The following is a 20,869-nucleotide window of genomic DNA, read 5'->3' on the forward strand; positions in this document are numbered from 1 at the left end:
TGCTCACTGCTGTACCTTGCTGATGCTTGTCACTGCTGTGTAAATTTTTTTTTTTGGTTTTAAATTTTCAGAATTAATTTTCTTTGTAGGAGTCAATTTAAATGTTCTAATGATTATTCAAATACTCTGCATTAATACATTTATCTGACTAATCCATTAGATCACATTTTCAACCCAAGATAATTCTTGTGTGTGTCAGTTAAAAGACTGAGTAAATTAAGAGACTTAAACCTTAAGAATACTATTGTTTACTCAACTACAGAAAATTAGCCATTTTCCTGTCTTGGTAGAAACCTATCTTAGTTGAGGAGACAGGACTGAGAAATTATGGTAAAGCTTGAGAGGTTAGGTAGGAATGAGAGCAAGGTTCAGGAAAGTTGAAAAATCATTTGGCCATTCCTCTGTAATATATCTGTGTTTGAACATTAACTTAGGTTTATTTGTTATCTGTACATGAGGAGTAACCCTCCCTCCCCATTAAGACCTCTTATTACTTGTTACCAAGCCAAATCAGGACATATATGACTAGAGAAGATTAGAATATGTATTTTTTTTTAAAGATTTTATTTATTTATTCATAGAGACACACACACACACAGAGTCAGAGACACAGGCAGAGGGAGAAGCAGGCTCCATGCAGAGAGCCTGACGTGGGACTCCATCCAGGGTTTCCAGGATCACGCCCTGGGCTGCAGGTGGTGCTAAGCTGTTGCGCCACCGGGGCTGCCCTAGAATATGTATTAAATCAGTTCACAAAGTATTCATTAATGACTGCTTCCTTTTTTTTTAATTTTTAATAATAAAGAAATAATGATAATACTACCAGCTAATGTTGACTGAGTGTTTCTGATGTCAGGCATTTTACATTTAATCCTTATCCTCTAACTCTAAGGTGGGTTTTGTTATCGTGTTTTTTTTTTTTTTTTTTTTTTAAGATTTTGTTTCTTATTCATGAGAGACACAGAGAGAGGCAGAGATATAGACAGGGAGAAGCAGGCTCCCTCTGGGGAGCCTGATGTGGGACTTGATCCCAGGACCCCGGGATCATGCCCTGAGCTGAAGGCAGACGCTCAACCATTGAGCCACCCAGGTGCTCCACGTTATCCTTGTTTTAAGAAGACACTGAGTCTTTGAGTATCACCTAGTGAGTGATTAAAGCCAGAATTCAAACACAGGTATGTCTTATTTCAGAGCCTGGATTTTTAAATATGGTATTACATTGTCAGCATCATGCAAGGGGCTAGAGAAGTAAAGATAAGAGCCTGCCCTTGAGGAGCTAATAACTTGAGTGGGTTTCCTCATCATAGTATACTGTGATTGTGTTACAGAAGAATACCAATTGATTTTGCTCTGGATATCTTTGAAATTCTCACAGAGGTGATATTTGAACTGGGTACCAGAGATTGAGTAAGGTTTGATCACATAGTGAAGAGGAAAAAGGGCACTGGGGGCAATCTAGGCAGATAGAATAATATTAAACAAAGGCATAAATAGGTGAAAATAAGTGTATTAATGAACTCTGGTTTAGTAGATATGTTGGAGAACTGATGGGGTAAGGTTGGAAAGGGGGGGCTAGAAGGGATCAGGGGGTGAAGGGATGAGTATCTTTCTGAGTTTAAACACTTCCTGGGTGTGAACCATCAAGAATTTTATAGGAGAGGTTAGTGGGGAGGAATTAGTACATAGTGAGATATATAATTTAGTTCTTGGAGGATGGCTTGGAGAGAACAAAACCAAAGACCCAGAGGCAGGAAAACCAGACAGTATGGCCAAACATATTGAGGGCTTGGATCAATAGCTTATTTAATCAATTTTAGTGTGTATTTTTCTCATATTTTAACACTGAAGTCAGGATACATCTTATAATTAATGCTGTGTCATAGATTAATTGGCAGACATGTTTTTTTTTTAGAAGCACAAAAAATAATGATGTATGTTACTCTTAGTGACATTTTAGATTTGATTAAATTTGATAGTAATAATATATAGTATTTACTTAATGCTTACTGTGTCTATGTCATGCAGAGTAGTAGATACCTGCCAGCATCCAGCATCTGGCAGTGTCTGCCATATTTAGCAACTTTTTTTTGAAATAACAGAAACTGACCAAAAGGCTTGGGTCCCCCTGAGATGTCATTAAGGGTTGAAAAAGAGATTCATAAGAGTATGGTTGAAGAGTGAATGGAGAAAATAAGAAAAGTTCATGTTTGTCCTTACAGAAATTGGCTAGAGCTCTAGAAAGAAATTATTTTGGTATCAGTTTAGAGTTTTCTTGTTTTGTTTAGTCAGTGAGTGCAGATTTAGCCCTTTTATGTAGTAAACTCAAATGCAATCACTGATAATGAAATTGAGATACAGTCTTTCCCTTGTTTTTCAAATGTTTTTATAATAGGTAGCAAAGGTGTTTATAAGCAGGTGAGATACCACTTCTATCACAGAGCTCGTACATCTTCTGATAAACCTTTCTTTCTTTCTTTCTTTCTTTCTTTCTTTCTTTCTTTCTTTCTTTCTTTCTTTCTTTCTTTTTTAAGATTTTTTTCATTCATTTATGAGAGACAGAGAGAGAGGCAGAGACACAGGTAGAGGGAGAAGCAGAGTCCACGCAGGGAGCCTGACGCGGGACCCGATCCCGGGTCCCCAGGATTACGCCCCTGGCCGAAGGCAGGCACCAAACTGCCGAGGCACCCAGGGATCCCTAAACCTTTATTTTTGACTCAAATATACTTACTGGAAATATGAATATTGAAATATAAGTATCTCAAATTATACTGCCATTAGATATTTGCTAGAAAGGGCTCTAGCCTTTTTTAACCCTGTATCAAAAATTATTAATAATAATTTCATGCATATTTTGTGAATCTGCCCTGTTAAATACAGAATATTCTATTAAGGTTAGTATCTTCCTTCCAAATGTATATACACAATATTATAGTAGTTGGATCATTTTATTATCATTAATATTTGAAATTAAATAAAGCTATCATTGGGCAGCTCAGGTGGCTCAGAGGTTTAGCACCGCCTTCGGCCCTGGGCGTGATCCTGGAGACCTGGCATCAAGTCCCGCATTGGGCTCCCTGCGTGGAGCCTGCTTCTCCCTCTGCCTGTGTCTCTGCCTTGCTTTTTCTCTCTGTGTCTCCCATGAATAAATAAATAAAATCTTTTTTTAAAAAAAATAAAGCTATCATTGGTAAAGATAAAGTAATACTATTACACTTTTTTTTAAAGAGGAAGGGGGAGGGGCAAAGGGTGAGAGAGAATCCCAAGCAGGCCTCACACCCTGAGATTATGACTTGAGCTGAAATTAAGAGTTGGACACTTAACCTACTGAGCCACCCAGGCACTCGCTATTAAACATTTTTGAATGCATCACTTTCTAGTACTTAGCACAGTGATTTATTTTGTCGGTGCCTCAGTGTTTATACATTTTATAGGGGTGAAGGAAGGAAGAATTCACTGTAAAGGTTCAAATCTAGGGAAACTGGTAAAGAATAGTTACTTTGGGGGATGGTAAACTCATGAAATTAGAACTTAAATAGGCTTGATTTTATGTGTGAAATGTCTATGTGTAAAGAAGGAGCTAGGATTTTAAAAATCGTGTCAACAGATAAGATTATCATAATTGAGATAGTAATACAGAATTAACTCATTTCAGGGAAAATATTTAGGCAGAAAAGTAGAGATGCAAATAGAGGAAGTCTTGGAACATACATTGTCACAAGAGTCAAGAGGGTTTTTTTTTTTTTTTTACATAAATTAGCTGATTTATTATAGGCTAGCGGTGTTTCAAATGGAGCTTCTACTGGTCTTTCAACTTGTCTTCAGTCTTCTGATGGCAGACTTTACTGTGACAGCAGAAGTGGTGGTATAGGTCCAGGCGCCACCAGCTACGGTTTTCATGCAGGAGCCACAATGCCAGATGCCCACAGCTCATCTTTTCATGTTGGTTTTGCCAAGGAAAGAGCAAGTGTACTTGGCGGGCTGGCTAATTTATGTCTGCTTCACCATTTTCTGGAGGGAGGCACCATAACGGGTCCCGTATTTACCCACGATTCTGACCTTCTTGATGCGTTTAGCCATGTTGCTGCAAACTAGGTCCCACAACAGTCAAGAGTTGTAAAGATAAGTGGATTATTAGCAGTGACATGCTCTGTATATAGGTCAGTGAGAATGAGAATTAAGGATAGGCCTTGAATATGACAAAAAAAGCTTATTGGTAGATTCTGAACATAAATTGTCTTTTACAAACTGTCTTCCAGGTTTTTTTTTAAGATTTTATTTATTCACTTATGACAGAGAGAGAGACACACAGAGACAGAGACAGAGACAGAGACAGAGACAGGCAGAGGGAGAAGCAGGCTCCGTGCAGGGAGCCTGACATGGGACTCGATCCCAGGTCTCCAGGATCACACCCCGGGCTGAAGGCGGTGCTAAACCGCTGGGCCACCGGGGCTGCCCTGTCTTCCAGGTTTTAAGAGGTTAAAGTCATTGAGCAACATGTGTGTAATTTTCAGTTGAGAAATGTGGCTCTTTTTTTTTTTTTTTTCCAAAGATTTCATTTATTTATTCATAGAGACAGAGAGAGAGAGAGAGGCAGAGACCCAGTCAGAGGGAGAAGCAGGCATTATACAGAGAGCCTGATACGGGACTCGATCCAGGTTCTCCAGGATCACGCCCTGGGCTGCAGGCTGCAGGCTGCAGGCTGCGCTAAACCACTGCGCCACCGGGGCTGCCCGAGAAATGTGGCTCTTAACAGAGTGAGGAAAAATAGGATAGAACCTTTAGGAACAAGTAGAATAAAGCAAAAGGTTCTTTGAGGATATATGAGATCTGTTCATATATGAAGGCAGTGGAGAAAGTGGCTTTAATTTTATCTAAAGTTTTGGATTTATTTACATTTCCCTCAGTTATTCGCTGTGAGATATTCACAAAATTATATCTCTGAACCTCAGTTTTCTTGTGTGTTAAATGGGGGTACTATTTAGCTTTCAGGATTATTGTGAGAATTAGATATAATATATGAAAGTGTCAGCAATGGCCTAAACTATAGAAGATGCTCATCAGTAAAGTATAGCTGTTAATTTGTCATTATTAAAAATTAGCCATTGGAGTAACTTATTCATTTATTCAACAGTCATTTTAGAGTATTAGTACTTAATCTAATAAGACTCTCTTTGAATCTTATGAAATTTCTTGGAAAGCAAATGATATAGCTGGACTTTTAGAATCCATTGCTTTATGGGTGCTTGGGTGGCTCAGTTGGTTTGGTATCTGCCTTCAGCTCAAGTCTTGCCAGGATCCTGGGATTGAGCCCCTTGTTGGGCTCCCTGCTCTCTGAGGAGCCGGCTTCTCCCTCTCCCTGCTGCTCCCCCTGCTTGTGCTTTTTCTCTCTCTGTCAAAATAAAGTCTTAAAAAAATCCATTGCTTGAGGAACTACCTTTTGACAAGATGAAATATTGTATTTCATAGATTCTAGGATGTACACATCCCTCTTCCACAATCCAACACCTTTGAAATTGGGATTTGTCTTACAGATGGCATAGTGTAATTGGAAGTGTTTTTCTTTCTTAATGATTCATAAAATAATGGTGTGCCTTGACAATTGATGATGTCTTAGAGTCAATGAAATACAGTAGTATTTTATTAAATACAAATATCTTCGTGTATTTTGACAAGTGGTATTTTTGTGGGAAACATTATTCAACCTATAGAGAATACCTTGTCTATTAAGGTTTTGTGATATTGAAGTTAGAGCTGTGAAGTGGTTTCACACCCCTAGGTTAGAAACCATTTTTTTGGGCACCTGATTAGCTCATTTGGAAGAGCACGTGACTCTTGATCTTGGGGTCGTGAGTTTGAGCCCCATGTTGGGTGTAGAGATTACTTAAAAAAAAAAAAAAGAAACCATTTGTATAGACATATAGGAAACACCATTGCAAAGCTTTTGGATTCCTTTTTGTTTTTGTTCAGATAAACTGGCAAACTGTTACTAAGAGCAAAAGTGAGAATTTTATGTTGTGATAACTATTATTTTTGGGCAAAATCCAACATGTTTTACCAACCTGTATAAAACTTATATGTTAAAGAGAGCTGGAAGCCAAAAGCATTAAGAGCTTTTCTTTTAACTAGTAAATGAAAATGGTTTGATTTTTGTGTAGAAATAAAAGATAATAGAAATTGGGAAACATAAGAAAGGACTTCGTGTTTTGATACTTTATGAAACTGGATCTGCTATAAAAGAATTTAATAAAAATAATAGTAGCTAGCACTTTAAAAAATTAACTGATGTGCTGATATTGGACATCTATCTAGGTTTTGTGTGATAAAGTCTGTGAAATTTACCAATCCATTTTAAATTTGTACTGTGCTAGATACTGGCATATAAAAATTGAAGTGAGATTGCTCTTTGCCTTCAGAATTTATAGCTGTTACTATAATATGTAAGAATGAGCCATATAGATTTAATTAGAAGAGAGTATTTATTGTCAGCGTTATTTTATAATCAGAATAGTGCCCTTAGACAAGGAAGATGCTGATTTATCTGTCAGACCTTCTCCAGCTTAGAAGCGTGGCTGCATGACTTCCCAAGGGCATTCAGTGTAAGTTAAGTTATAATGGTGGTGGCTTTGACATATGGGAATGCAATTTTGTTTATTAATGTTAAATAAATCACTTAATTAAAGTTGTCATAATTTTCCTTAACATAATTTTGTATATTTGTGGGAATAAAAATATTAGCTACTTTGATCAAGACAAGCAGATGTTGGTGATTATCTAATAACATGTACATTCTGTGTTATAAAGATGTTTTTCAAATCTACCTCATCTATTAACTGTCTATTGCTATATTACAAGTTACCTCAAAACTTAGTAGTTTAAAACAATAATAAACATTTATCTCATGCTGTTTCTATGTGTCTGGAGTTTGGAAGGAGCTTAACTGGGTGTTCTGGCTCAGAGTATTATGTGAGGTTGCAGTTAAGATGTCAGCTGGAGCTGCAGTCATTTCAAGGCTTGACTGGGCCTGAGGATCCATGTGGGTTTTTGTTTTGTTTTGTTTTGTTTTGTTTTGTTTTTGTTTTTCAGGAGGCCTCGGTTCTTTACCACTCAGAACTCTCTTTTTTCATGGCTGGCTTCTCTCAGAATGGGTGATCCAAGAGAGAGCAAAATGCAAACCACAGTGTCTTTTATGACCTAGCCTCGGAAGTAGTACTCTGTCATTTATGCAATATTCTGTTGATTATACAGGTCAGCTCTATTTTGTGTGGGAGGGATTACACAAAAACATTATTACCAGGAAGGAATCTTTGGGAGTCATTTCAGAGGCTAGTTGCTACACCTGATAAAAAAATCTAATGGTTAGGAAAAGTTTTGGAAATAAAAGGAAGGATATCAAAAAATTGAGTTGCCAAAAATAGAGGTAAGTCTTAGAAAATAAGGTTTCATTAGAAATAGTGGCCTATATGTCTTTTTCTTAAGCATGAATTATAGAATGTGTAATACTTGGGCAGGCTACTTTAATAATCTGAGTCTCAGATCTTCAGTGGTAAAATGAGAAGCACAGTTACATTCAAGAGTTAAGGCTCTGTGTTTTAAGAGTTAATGCTTTAAAGAGTTAAAGCTATATGTTCAAAATACTCAAAACGATCTAATAGTAGATATTCAATATATTCAATAAATGTAACTGATTGATTTTTTATTGATCAGTATTTGTGGCCATCATTTCCTCAGCTCTCATGTATACTCATTCCCATCTAATCTAAGCCTGATCACTCTTCTGAAACCATTTATTGATGGTTACGGATGAGTTCCTGATCCTCAGATCTAATAACTTCACCTTCTCTCTTTCTTTTTAATCTCTAAGCAGCTTTTTATTTTTCTTTCCTTTAAGGTTATATGTTTTAAATCTTACATATGGATAATTTAAATTACAGGCTCTAAAGTAGAGAGTAAAGAGTGTAGGCCTTCTAATGTTAGCTGTTTTTATTTATAATTCAGTTGCAGCTTTCCAGTTAGATAGGGAGATGGCATTCCAATTAGATAGAATAGACACCTGTATTCACCATCCAGCTGAAGAAACAGAAGAATTATTAGTATAATGAACCCTTCCTAGATTGTTTTATTTAACTCAGATGTTTTCAGTTTAATTTTTAAATTATTTTTCCAACTTTCTTGAGATGTAATTGACATATGACACTGTGTAAATGTAAGATGTACAACATACTGGTTTAATACATTGATATATTGTAAAATGATTACTATTGTAGTATTAACTAACACTTCCATCCCATCACATAATTACACTTTCTTTTTTGTGGTGAGAACATTTAAGATCTGCTCTTTCTACAACTTTCAAGTCTATAACACAGTATTATTAGGTGTTATCATCATGATGAACGTTAGGTCCTCAGAACTTACTAATCTTGTAACTGGCAGTTTGTACCCTTTAATGAATATTCCCCGTCCCCACGCCAATACACATGTGTGGTAACCACCACTCTATTCTCTGTTTTTCTGAGCTTGTCTTTTTCAGGTGCCACATGTAAGTTATATCATATGGTATTTGTTTTTCTCTAACTTATTTAACTTAGCATAACGCTGTCATTATCCACGTTGTTGCAAATGGCAAGATTTCCTTCTTTCTTGTAGCTGAATAATATTTTCCATTGTATACCACATCATCTTTATTGATCCATCTGTTAACACTTAAGTTGTTTCCATGTCTTGCTTGGATATTGTGAAAAATGCTGCACTGAACATAGGGATGCAGAGATGTCTTTTCTAAGCAGCTTTGGTAGTTTTTAAAGCACTTATTTCTTTTTTCAGTGTTACATTAGTTTCAGGTATATAACATAGTGATTCCATAACTTTGCACATTGTGCTATGCTCACACATGCACATCAATGATCTGTTACCATACAACACTATATATTAATTTTTATGGTCCTATGTATATATATCTGATTTTTTCCTCATTGTCATCTCTGCTGCTTTGTATTCCAAAAATTTATGTCCTTGGCCCACTTCTCACTTTCTGAAAATTTCATTTACCTAGAACTTATGTCGTTTCAAATCATCTTAATATGCAGATAATTTCCAACTCGTAACGTAACTCTGAGCTATCTTTTAAATTGTAAATCTCTATTTTCATCTGTTCACTAACAACCTCAGTTATCCTGTGGAAACCTAAAATGTTTTGTCACCCAAACTCCTATCTTTTTTTTTTGCTCAATTTTTTTCTTTGCTGTTTTTTCAGGTCAGTTAATAGTATCTGGAATCATCCTTCTTTTTACCTGGGCTCAGAATTTTGGAGATCTTTAATTCCCTTAGTTCATGTTTAGTTGTTTTTGCTTTTGGTATTCCCTTAATGCATGTTTAGTTGTTTTTACTTCTTGGTATCCCCTTCTTTCCCATATTTCACTTTTTTTTTTCCCTATTCCTACTGCTTTAGACTTTGAATATGCTTTGTTTATTTTTTTAAAAGTATTTAACATGTCATATTCTAATTTACCTATTTATGTGACTTTGCCTTGTTTGAGTTATCATTTCTTTAGAGCCTGGCATAGTATATAGGGTAGACACCTAGGGGTGTTACTGAGTAAATAAAACTTGGTAATTTCCTTAATGATGAGATTAGTAATCTAGAAATATCTATGGTGTGCCTTTTTAATACAAGTACAAGCAAGGTGTCCAAAACCCTGACTTTACATTAATGTGTGAAACAAGTGATATGGATAACTAAAACATAAGGTAGAGATATTAAGTGCTATAAATGGTTTCAAATAGACTACTAAAGGATTTCAGGGGAGGGAGTGATGATTTCCAGCTGGAGTATCTCAGACAAAGCATAAAAGAGGTTAAATTTGTTGTAGACCTTGAAGAATGGTTAAGATTTGGAAATTAGATTTTAGGGATGTGGGTAGGGTAGGGGATTTTAGTAGAGGCAGTAGTTGTTGAATTATAAAAATAATTCATTTTGACTTGAGGATCAGGTTATGAAAATGAAAGTTATTTCTTCAATTTGGAAGATAAGCCTAAAAAGATAGTTTGGACCATTCTGGGTACCTTGGAGATCAGCAGAGGATTATGATTTTTTTTTGTGGCCATTGGGGAATCCTTATAAGTTTAAGGAGGAGAATCAGACTGGTGCTTTGGGAAGGTTAATATGGCAGCAGTTTGTAAGATGTTTTAGTTTTAGAGAGATGAAAACCTATAGGTTGGTAAACCAGTGAAGAGTTTACTGAAATAGTGTAGGTAAAAGGATAAGAGAATGAATGTAAGTGAGGTTGTGATAGTGCCATTCACTGAACCAGATCACTAAACTCATAGGTAGAAAGGAGAATGTAAGAATGTTAACACTGCTAGGACAGGGATTTTTATTTTCCTCATGATGTATTCCAGGTGTCTAGAGCAGTGCCTGGCACACAGCAGATACCTAATAAATGTTTGTTGAAGAAGTGATAACTGAGATTGTGAATCTGTGTGGTTTGGATATTGGCAATAACATTAAAAGAAATACAGAGCATGAGCAGATTTTGGAAAGAAATGAATTGAATTTTGGACATTCTGAGTTTGTATTAGCACACATGTGGCTGAGGATATAGTTTTGGGAGATATCCACATAGATATAGTAAATGCCATGTCAGTGGATGTCAGAATATATTACTGTAGACATTTATAAATGTAAATATAACATGACATATTCCAAATGAGTTCTTCCTATTATATATGGTTTATACATTTAATAATTTCAATTATAATTTAATGTTATAACAACTTTTGCATATTGAATTGCCTCTTGCTGATGGGGTGCTTTTAAATTCCATAAAAATTGAGTCATGTATAATCCTAATATTCTATAGGCTTTGGATTAAGTATGCACAAGAGTACATTACTTTTAAACTTTAATGTATTAGATTATAAGAATTTATATAAGAGTTTTTATTTTACAGATTATTTCTGTCATCAGAAACAGAGCTAAGTTCGTTTATTTGGGGATACAAATAACATTAATTAGTTGGTGATTCTTTGTACAGGACACATGAGAATGCTAGCTGCCTTCTTTTGAGGTTTATAATTTGATTTACAAAATTGCCCTTAACATTTCAGTATCATGAAAACATGACTGATTTCTAGATGATGAGTCAAAAACTAGGTCACATGTAACCGACTTACACATTCACAGACTACCCAGTATTTTTGGTGAAAAAAATTAAAAAGTGAATGCAAAAAGAGAAAGTAGAAGCTGAAAAAGAAATAATTGGAGAATGTCTAGGGTGCTGTAAATAAGTTCATAATGTACATATTTTGAAAAATATGTCAAAATTTTGTTATTTAGGAGTTCCATTTAGAAAAGTTTTCAGATTAAAAAAGTCTAATATAAACTTTATCTAATTATTAAGCACCATTAATAGAGATTATGACTATTTTAAAGGTTTATGACATATCCCTCTCCTTCCTCTTTAAATGCCTTGTTTGTTTTACTGCTTAAATCAATAATTAGATTCTAGTGTGCTTTGAATGAATATTGAAGCCAATGAGAACAACATAGGTTAGATATTTTATTGAGGGGGGGTGTTAATATATATAGTATGATATATATAAGGCTGATGGTAAATTGATAAGGTTTTTTTTCTTTTTTCAGATTTTTATTTAAATTCTAGTTAACATACATTGCAATGTTGGTTTTAGGAGCAGAATTCAATGATTCATCACTTCTATAGAATACCCAGTGCTCATCATATCAAGTGCCCTTCTTTTTTTAAAAAAATTTTATTTATTTATTCATGACAGACACAGAGAGAGAGGCAGAGACACAGGTAGAGGGAGAAGCAGGCTCCATGCAGGGAGCCCGACGTGGGACTCGATTCTGGGTCTCCAGGATCATACCCCAGGCTGAAGGCGGCACTAATCTGCTGGGCCATCGGGGCTGCCCTCAAGTGCCCGTCTTAATACCCACCGCCCATCTAGCCCATCCCCCACCCACCTCCATTTGTCAGCCCTTTTGTTCTCTGTTGTTGTCTCTTATGGTTTGTTTCCCTCTTTTATTTTTTTTTTCCTCTCCCATATGTTCATCTATTTTGTCTCTCAAATTCCATATGAGTGAAATCCTATGGTAGGTGTCATTCTCTGACTGATTTTGCTTAGCATAATACATTTAGTTCTATCCATATTGTTGTGAATGGCAAGTATTCATTCTTTTTGTTGGGTAATATTCCATTGTATGTACCACATGGAAGTAGGAATTTTTCTAGCTTCTGATCTTAGTTTGTGAAAAGGCCTGTGAAATGGCCTGTGCTTTTGGAAATAGATTAATGATCTATAATGTGTAATAAAAAAATAACTACATAAGAAATTTGTAATGGTAGTATAATTGAACATACATGTTAGGTTTGAACTATATCCTATTTCATACAATAGATATGTGTGTGTGTGTGTATTTGAAAGTTTAAATAATATAATTAGGAGACCTTGTTATTTAAAGCATATGCAAACTGGGATTTGCATGTATTTTCTTAGGAGTCTGTAGATTTCCTATAAGAATTAAGAATATAGTATGTTCATGACAGTGATTTTCTGAAAATATCATAGCATATTCTATCTAGATCATCTAGATGACTGCCTTATAAACTACTAAGTATGAGGAGATTGCAGTGACTGTGTTTATGCTTGTTTGGTCATGTTGGCTCCAGGCAGTATTATACTACTCTATGAAATTTAATAAGGACTGAGGCATATCTAAAACATAAATGAGGGACACTTGGGTGGCTCAGCAGTTGGGTGTCCGCCTTCAGCTCAGGGCGTGATCCTGGAATCCTGGGATTGAGTCCTGCAAGGAGCTCCCAGCATGGAGCCTGCTTCTCCCTCTGCCTGTGTCTCTGTCTCTCTCTGTGTGTCTCATGAATAAATAAATAAAATCTTAAAAAAAAACCCAAATAAAACATAAATGATGTATTCATGTCCAATAGTAGATTGCCAAATGATGCCACAACCCACGTATGATACAAGTTTTTTGATAGTTCATATTGGATTAGCTAACATTCTTTGAGTCTCTTTCATGTTCTAAGTACTCTTCATGTATAATCATGAATTATAATTAATATAAGGATTTGTGTTTTAAGAGTTTTTAATTCTCATAACGGACCTGTGAGATATGTGTGATCACTTCTGTTTTATAGATGAGGGCATTGATATACAGAGAAGTTAATTTTCACAAGCTTACATAGCTATTAAGTGGTAGAGTCATTTTGCATACTCATTGTCTGACTCCGTTGCTCCTACCCACTGTGCTATGCTACTTCATAGTAGGGAGACGTACTAGGAGTATTTATATCACAACTGATAGTCATATAAGTATTCCAAATTCAGAACGGATATAATTACAGTATTGTATTCATTTTGCTAGTTGAGGTTTCAGCAGATATCTTTTTCCTGTCATGTTAATGTTATTGGTTGAATAGTATTGGTTTTGTGGTTGTGTTTGGATTTAATTTGGAAGGTCTTACTGTTATATGAGTTGTTATAAGTACTAAGGACTTTTGTCTTAGTATACCTATATTTATTTCAATAGCATAACAAAAATAATTTAACACTTATAGTAGAGATGCTGATATAAAAGATTACTTTGAATCCTTTGAAAATCAAAGAAATCTATTTTGGGGTACGTGGGTGGCTCAGTCAGTTAAGTGTCTGGTTCTTGATTTCAGCCCAGGTCATGATGTCAGGGTGGTGAGACTGAGCCCCCTGTCGGGCTCTGTGCTCTCAGGAGAGTCTGCTTGAGATTCTCCCTCCCTCCCCCTTTCCCTGCACACTCACTATCAAAGTAAATAAGTCTTTAAGAAATCTATTGTAATGCACATGAATGTATATTGATTTTATTACACAAATTCAGAGGTTTTGTTTTAGTTTTAGTTTTAGAAGGGGGAGGGGGAGAGGGAAAGAGAATCCTAATCAGGCTCCATGCCCAGGGCAGAGTCCAACATGGTACTCAATCTTCCAACCCTAAGGTCATGACTTGAACCAAAATCCGAGTTGGACACTTAACGGACTGAGGCCATCCAGGCACCCCCAAATTTAGAGTTTTATGAAAAGTACTGGATTTCCTTAAAGGAAAACAGCATCAATTGAGGAAAATCTTTTTTTTTTTTTTTTTTTTTTTAAGGAAAATCTTTAATGTGTTGTTTTGTGTATTTGTTTTGTTGTTGCTGTTGTTTTGTTCTGTGTATTTGGATATACTGCCCTTAACCCAGGTAAGTGCCCTGTTATAGGTAACAATCTGTAGGTACTAATGTAGGCATTACTTTGTAGGCTTTTTTTCCCCCTACCAATTCCTAATTGGGGGTTGTTCTCTGTCACAGGAATAGAATGGTATCCTGTTGTGGAGATCTCTAGACACTTATTACAATAAAACACTTAGAGGGACTGTTATTCAGAGGAAAACAAGTAGTAAGAAGCAGAAAGAATTGTCCCTGATTTTATTGAGAGTTGTCTAGATTGAAATGAAATTATGATTCAGTTTTATAATAAAAATGAAGACTCATCGTTTTTCTCTTTATAAAATTTTAATCTTTTTTTTTTTTTTTTTTTTAATTTATGATAGTCACACAGAGAGAGAGAGAGAGGCAGAGACATAGGCAGAGGGAGAAGCAGGCTCCATGCACCGGGAGCCCGACGTGGGACTCGATCCCAGGTCTCCAGGATCGCGCCCTGGGCCAAAGGCAGGCGCCAAACCGCTGTGTCACCCAGGGATCCCTTAATCATTTTTTTTTTTTTTAAACTTAATTTGGTAACAAGCTTCCCTTTTGCAAATTTAATTTATTTTCATTATATGTCACTGAGGTACTGCTTAGTATGCTTTTTCAGTGTGCTTTGTTCATCTTTAATTTTCTCCAAAGAAGAAAGGCTTTTGAATTCAAGAACTATTTATTGAGCTTCTACTATGTAGAAGCTGCTCTGCTAGTCCTTAATGGTTTATTTGGTTCCTAATAGTATCATTTAATTTTGGTACACCTGTCTTTTATATTTCCAAAGTAGAAAGACTTTATTTAGATATTTGAGTCTCCAATATTACCTCTTTCCATAATAATTTCCATAAGTATTCTCTAGCTGGGTTTATGTGTTCCTTCTTATATTTTTCTATCTAGAGATTTACTTTGCTCTAAGCAATCTTCATTTACTCTCTTAAAATACATAATGCAAGACTGTAAATACCATTCTGTACTTGTGTAGGACTTTAATATAAAATTCTAATCCAAACTGACAAAAATTCTGATGTTTAATAAAATCTTCTGGATTAATTTTTTTCTAGACTAGAAGTTATTGATCCCCCAGGTAGCTGAAATTGTAAAGAAAATAGTGTATGTATGTTTTGTTCTTAAAAGAAGTTCCATACCTTTGTCATACTCACTTTAATTATTAATGGTCAGTAAACATGAGGCTGAGTTTCAAAGGTGATTTTAGAAAAGTTGTGGCCCAATAATGAAGGTTTTGTAGAAAAGATTTCTGTTTGTGTGTTTTCTGTCACCACTTCTGACCAGTTCTTTTTTCTGATAAAGTAACCATTTCACTGACACCAACTAGGTGTTTAATAATTTCAGTTTAATTCTGACACTAACTATCCAGAGTTAGCATAGATCTCATGGGTAAGGGCTTAGTCCTACAAGACTGTTCTCCCTTGGGATGCCAGCTATCAACGGGCTACCCAGGATACCCATACTTCTGCTTGGGTGACTACAAATCTTTGGCTATTGGTGATTGAACTAAATCCCCAGCCATTCTCTTTTCCTCAGAGATCTGAGGGTGGGGCTGAAAGTTTTAACCCACTGATCACATTAGGCAGGCAGTGGTTTTTCTGGGGACCAACCTCCATCTTGAAGCTATTCCCTGTCCCAGCTGTCTCATTAGTATATAAAAAAGATTAGAATCCAAAAGTTTTCAGAGATTTCTGTGAGGTTCTGTGTTATTAAAAATTTCATTAGTCACTGGTGTAAAGCAAATGGTAAATTTACTTGGGAAGAATATAATTTACTAGACTTGAATATAGAATGAGTTACTCTGGAGTTTTATTTCCTCTTTTTTGGGTTTCAACTTGAGTGAATTTAGGGCAGTGGTTCTGGGCATGGGATATGTGTTGATTTTGTGTCCTCCACAGGATACTTGGCAGTGTCTGGAGACTTTTGGTTGTCACAGTTTTGGTGGAGGTGTTCCTACTGGTATCTAGATGGGGCTAGTGGGTTGCTAGATGCCAGGAATGGTACTAAAAATCCTATTATACACAGAACAGCCCCCGTACTTCCCCCAAAGAATTGTCTGACTCTAAATGTCAGTTGTTGAGGGAGTCTGGAGGCCACTTTGGGAATCACCCATGGTTAAATGGTATTTGAAGCCTTAAAGCTATGGGACTGGGTAAAGCTACCTGTTTATAACCGGCTCTTCAGCACTGGAGCCTTATCCACTCAGTTGATTCTACCTTATTGATAGGTATGGGGATATGCTTTTCATTCTTGTCCTGAAAACACTTATTAGGAGACAAACTGCAGCCATTCCAAGTACCTAAATATTACTGATAGTTAATTCACTGATTTGGAAAAACAATAAAACCTGTAAATGTTGGGGATCCCTGGGTGGTGCAGCGGTTTAGCGCCTGCCTTTGGCCCAGGGCTCGATCCTGGAGACCCGGGATCAAATCCCACATCGGGCTCCCGGTGCATGGAGCCTGCTTCTCCCTCTGCCTAAGTCTCTGCCTCTCTCTCTCTCTCTGTGTGTGACTATCATAAATAAATAAAAATTAAAAAAAAACCTGTAAATGTATTTATAGTCTTGAACTCTTATGGGGGACTTTCCAGACCTTCATTGAAGAGTATTTGTGTCCAAGATAAAAAGAATTCTGGAGATTGTCTACACAGCAATGTGATTGTACTTGACACTACTGAATTGTTAACTTGAAAATGGTTGAGATGGTGAATTTTATATTTGTATTACTACAATTAAAAAAAATTGTATCTAGTGTTTCATATTTTCTTAAATAGTGTTCCATGATTTCTCTAGGACCATTGTTCTCAGTTTCTGTTCCTGTCTTCTTTTAGTCGAGAGAATTTATGATCTCAGGAGATTTTTCATTCTTTTCCAAATGCCCTTTAATTTTTAAAGTGTAACTATTAGCCATTTTCTTAAAGATTGGACAGTGCTGGATTTATAAAAAAGTATAGCATTTGGGTTTTAGCTTATTAAAGTTAATTGAATATTTTACTAAATTCTCATTTTAGGGAATCCTGTCATTGGATACTGAAAAAGAAATAATTGTTTAGCTTCAAATGCTTTTAGTGTAAAGATTACTCATGATTTCATGCACTTTTCTTTTTTTTAAAATAGGCTTTCAAGGATATGCTGTATTCAGCTCAGGATCAGGCACCTTCTGTGGAAGGTAAGATGCATTAATCCCTAATTGAGTCACATAAAACCCCTTTAAGGGAAGATGTTTTAAATTGCATAATATAAAACTAAAATATCTTGCTATATTATATAACTCTTTTATGCTTTTTAAAATATATATTGATTGTATTTTAATCAAACTTTCTGTTTGTTAAGCTCACATTTACCCTATGATGGATCTCTTATTATGTCCTTGAATCATCTTAGCATTGTGAATCACAGATAACTGGTTTAGAGTCAAAGTTCTTATCTTCCCTCCCCCCAATATATTTTCATACCATCTCTCCATCTATCTTTCCTCCCATCCATTTATCCATTCATCCATCCTTTAGTGAATCCTTAGTCCATAATTAATCTGGGCAATATAGTTTTTCCTTTCTATTTATGTAGTATCTTTAGATTGGGATTAGTAAAAAAACAGTGAATCACATTTACTATGTATATGTGTGTTTAGGCAGGTATATATTTGCATGTGCACAGTTAGGCAGTTGTAAAATCACTAATCGAAGGACAGTAGTCCTCTCTCTAGTAATCTTTATTGATCTTTTCTGTTACCTCAGCTTCTACTCACTAGCTCATTCTTTATGGGTTTAACCTTTGATAGGTTTGGAGAGTTGTAGTTCATAGTTGTGTGAGTTCTTGTGTCATTAAATAATGGAGCTAATTCAACAGTTATTTCTTGAGGAAGTGTTTCCTCTGAGGCTTGGTAATCTTTTAAAATTTTCTCATAAATTTTTTTTTCAGGAGAGATGAATATAAAGTATATGCCAAGAATAATCTAGATAGTGTGTACAGATTAATATATTTATGAGATACCAGACTGTAATTTTATGAAGTCATTCTAGTGACAAGCTTTTGGAGGCTTATTTTTATGACATGTAACAGATGCTGATGTTGTTCAATAAAAATGTAGATCTATAATTAAAAATTTCATTTCTTTGATGAATCACTGAATTCTCCTGAAACCAAAAAAACAAAACAAAACAAAAACTCATTTCTTTAGTGACATAGAAATGTACATCTTTTATCTCTAACCATTCTGAATTCAAAATGTGCTTCCTTTAACATCTTGAAATCTTTATCAGGATTTAGTACCTAAGTATTAGTTTTATAATATATCACTGAATTTTAGATTATAATATATTTAATTTTCTAATGTTTGAAAGCACTTAAGAAAAATGAGTAGTTCTTTATTAGGTTATTATTTCTTATGTGTCTTAAAGAGTACCTCAAAATTTTTTAAAAATAATTTTCTTAAAATTTCATTTTAAGAAAAATGAAATTACATGGAATTTTTTTTTTTTTTTTTTTTTTTACATGGAAGTTTTAACTGGTTCCCTCAACCTTTGTAAGTTGCTTTATTATTGGTTCTTTTAATTTTATTCTCAAGGTTGAACTACTTATATTTGGTTTTTCTTTAAAGTTTTACCATCCAATTTGTAGCAAACATTCTGATGTGTTTTGGTGATCCTCATTCATCCCTTCATACTGGCTCATGTTGCTGGTATTTTTCATATACTTTTAGCTGTTATTAGAAAAAAACTGAATTCTGTGAAAATATGCTAATGAAAGACAAATGCTTATAGTTAAGAACTTTTTTATTCTCATTGCCTAGAGACATTAACTTCTTTGGACCCTGTTGTAAAGAAAGTATTGTGTGGGCTGATCATGCAGATGTGTATGCTATTTTCACAAGGAAATATTCTAGACTTGTTTGTTTTCCTTCTCTCAGATTAAAACTGTGTATGTAACTTTTATCTTCTTATAATCAATTCTTCTGACGTACTTGAGGATTGAAGGCATTGGAAAGTGGTTTAAAAAAACACTATTCTGTGTAGTATTGAGGTTAGAAAATGTTATTAAAGTGACTATAATTTTGTCTCATTTGGTTGTGATATATTATCTTACTATCTTTCTATAGTATTAAATTTGAATGATAATCATTTCTGTCATTCATTCTTAGTATCAAGTTTGCGTTACTAGGCTTTTATTTAGCTGTTATCTATAATGCAGCATAGGTAGATTTATCAACAAAGTCTAAGATGAGGATTTCAACTTTGAACATTTTTAAAGGCAAAAATGTTTGCTAGACCTCAGTTAGTTTTTGAATATTGTCTTTTTTCTCTTCACTGTCTTTTTTCCCCTATATCTTAAGTTTTTAGTAGACTTAAAACTTTTTTGATGCCAGTGAACAAGTTTTTTTTTTTATCTTAAAACTGAAGTATGTCCTGAATTAGTAGTTCTCAATTCTGCTGTATGTTTAATTCAGTTTACCTGTATTAGTTTTGTTTGTTTTCTACAAATACTGATGCCTGATTACCATCTCAGACCAATTAAAATAGGATCTGGGAGTGTAGCCCAGGCACTGGTAGTTTTACACTCTCCAGGTAATTCTACTAAATAGCCGAAGTCCAGAACCCCTGTCATAAATCTTAAATAATTTTAGATTAATATGATTAGTGCTAACTTCTTTTAGACAGTAATTAGCCAGTAGGTTTATAGGCTTAAGTTCATTGATAGTTTGATTATTCTATTAGAATACAGGAATATTTGTTTATAGTGTCCAGAGGACATTTATATTTTTTAAAATGTTTATTGTATTGAATAGAATCTAAGTAATAGCTGTATTGATTAATTACATGTTGAATGGTTATAACTTAATAATCATTATTAAAGTTAAAAAACATTTTTGCTGGGGTGCTTGGGTGGCTCAGTTGGTTAAGATCTGCTTTTGGCTCAGATTATGATCTCAGGGTCCTGGGATCGAGTCCCACATCAGGCTCCCTGCTTGGTGGGGAGTGTAGAGCCTGCTTCTCCTTCCCTGTACCCCATGTTCACTTGCTCTCTTTCAAATAAATAAAAATCTTTAAAAAACATGCTGACTTTAGATGAGTTATAGTAAAATAAGCAGCTGCCTCACATTTCCTATTGTTTAAGATGGAATGGATTCATAATCATAAGTGAAAGAAAGTCAGTGAAATGGATTCTGTAAGAGTGAAGTGATTTATTGGATAAAAGGCATAGTATTTGAAAGCATTTGTTGATAAGAAGTTGACCACAGACACAGTTTTTTTTTTACTGGTGAATTATTTTCTTGCAACTTTGTAAGAAATTTCAAGGTAGTGACTTTACTCTTCATTAATAAAATGAGCTTTTTCCTCATTTAAACATAAACCAACCAAACAGTAATCTCAGTGCATTAAGAAATTAAGACATGTTCACTTAAAGCTGCCTTTTTTTTTTTACTCAAATATTCAGATTTATGGTATTTTGCTTCATTCATTCTTTGAGAGTGAACTTTGTTAATCACTCATTTATACATTGATTCATGAAAAATAGATTCCCTTTTTATTTAAAATAGATGTCTTTTTAAAAAATGATTTTTATTTATTTATTCATGAGAGACAGAGAGAGAGAGAGAGGCAGAGACATAGGCAGAGGG

General features: G+C 34.9%; 1 protein-coding gene and 1 pseudogene across 1 annotated transcript in view; one reads left to right on the forward strand and one right to left on the reverse strand.

Annotated features, from left to right (window-relative positions):
* The window catches only part of XPR1 (xenotropic and polytropic retrovirus receptor 1), a 213,827-nt gene that overhangs the window by 10,812 nt on the left and 182,146 nt on the right, over nucleotides 1–20,869 (forward strand). The window contains 1 exon segment of the mRNA NM_001197160.1: nucleotides 17,368–17,419. Coding sequence (NP_001184089.1) covers nucleotides 17,368–17,419 — 52 coding nt within the window.
* LOC106558985 lies at nucleotides 3,808–4,077 on the reverse strand (annotated as a pseudogene).

Source organism: Canis lupus, chromosome 7, assembly GCF_011100685.1.
Source record: "Canis lupus familiaris isolate Mischka breed German Shepherd chromosome 7, alternate assembly UU_Cfam_GSD_1.0, whole genome shotgun sequence".
Classification (NCBI taxonomy): Eukaryota; Metazoa; Chordata; class Mammalia; order Carnivora; family Canidae; genus Canis; species Canis lupus.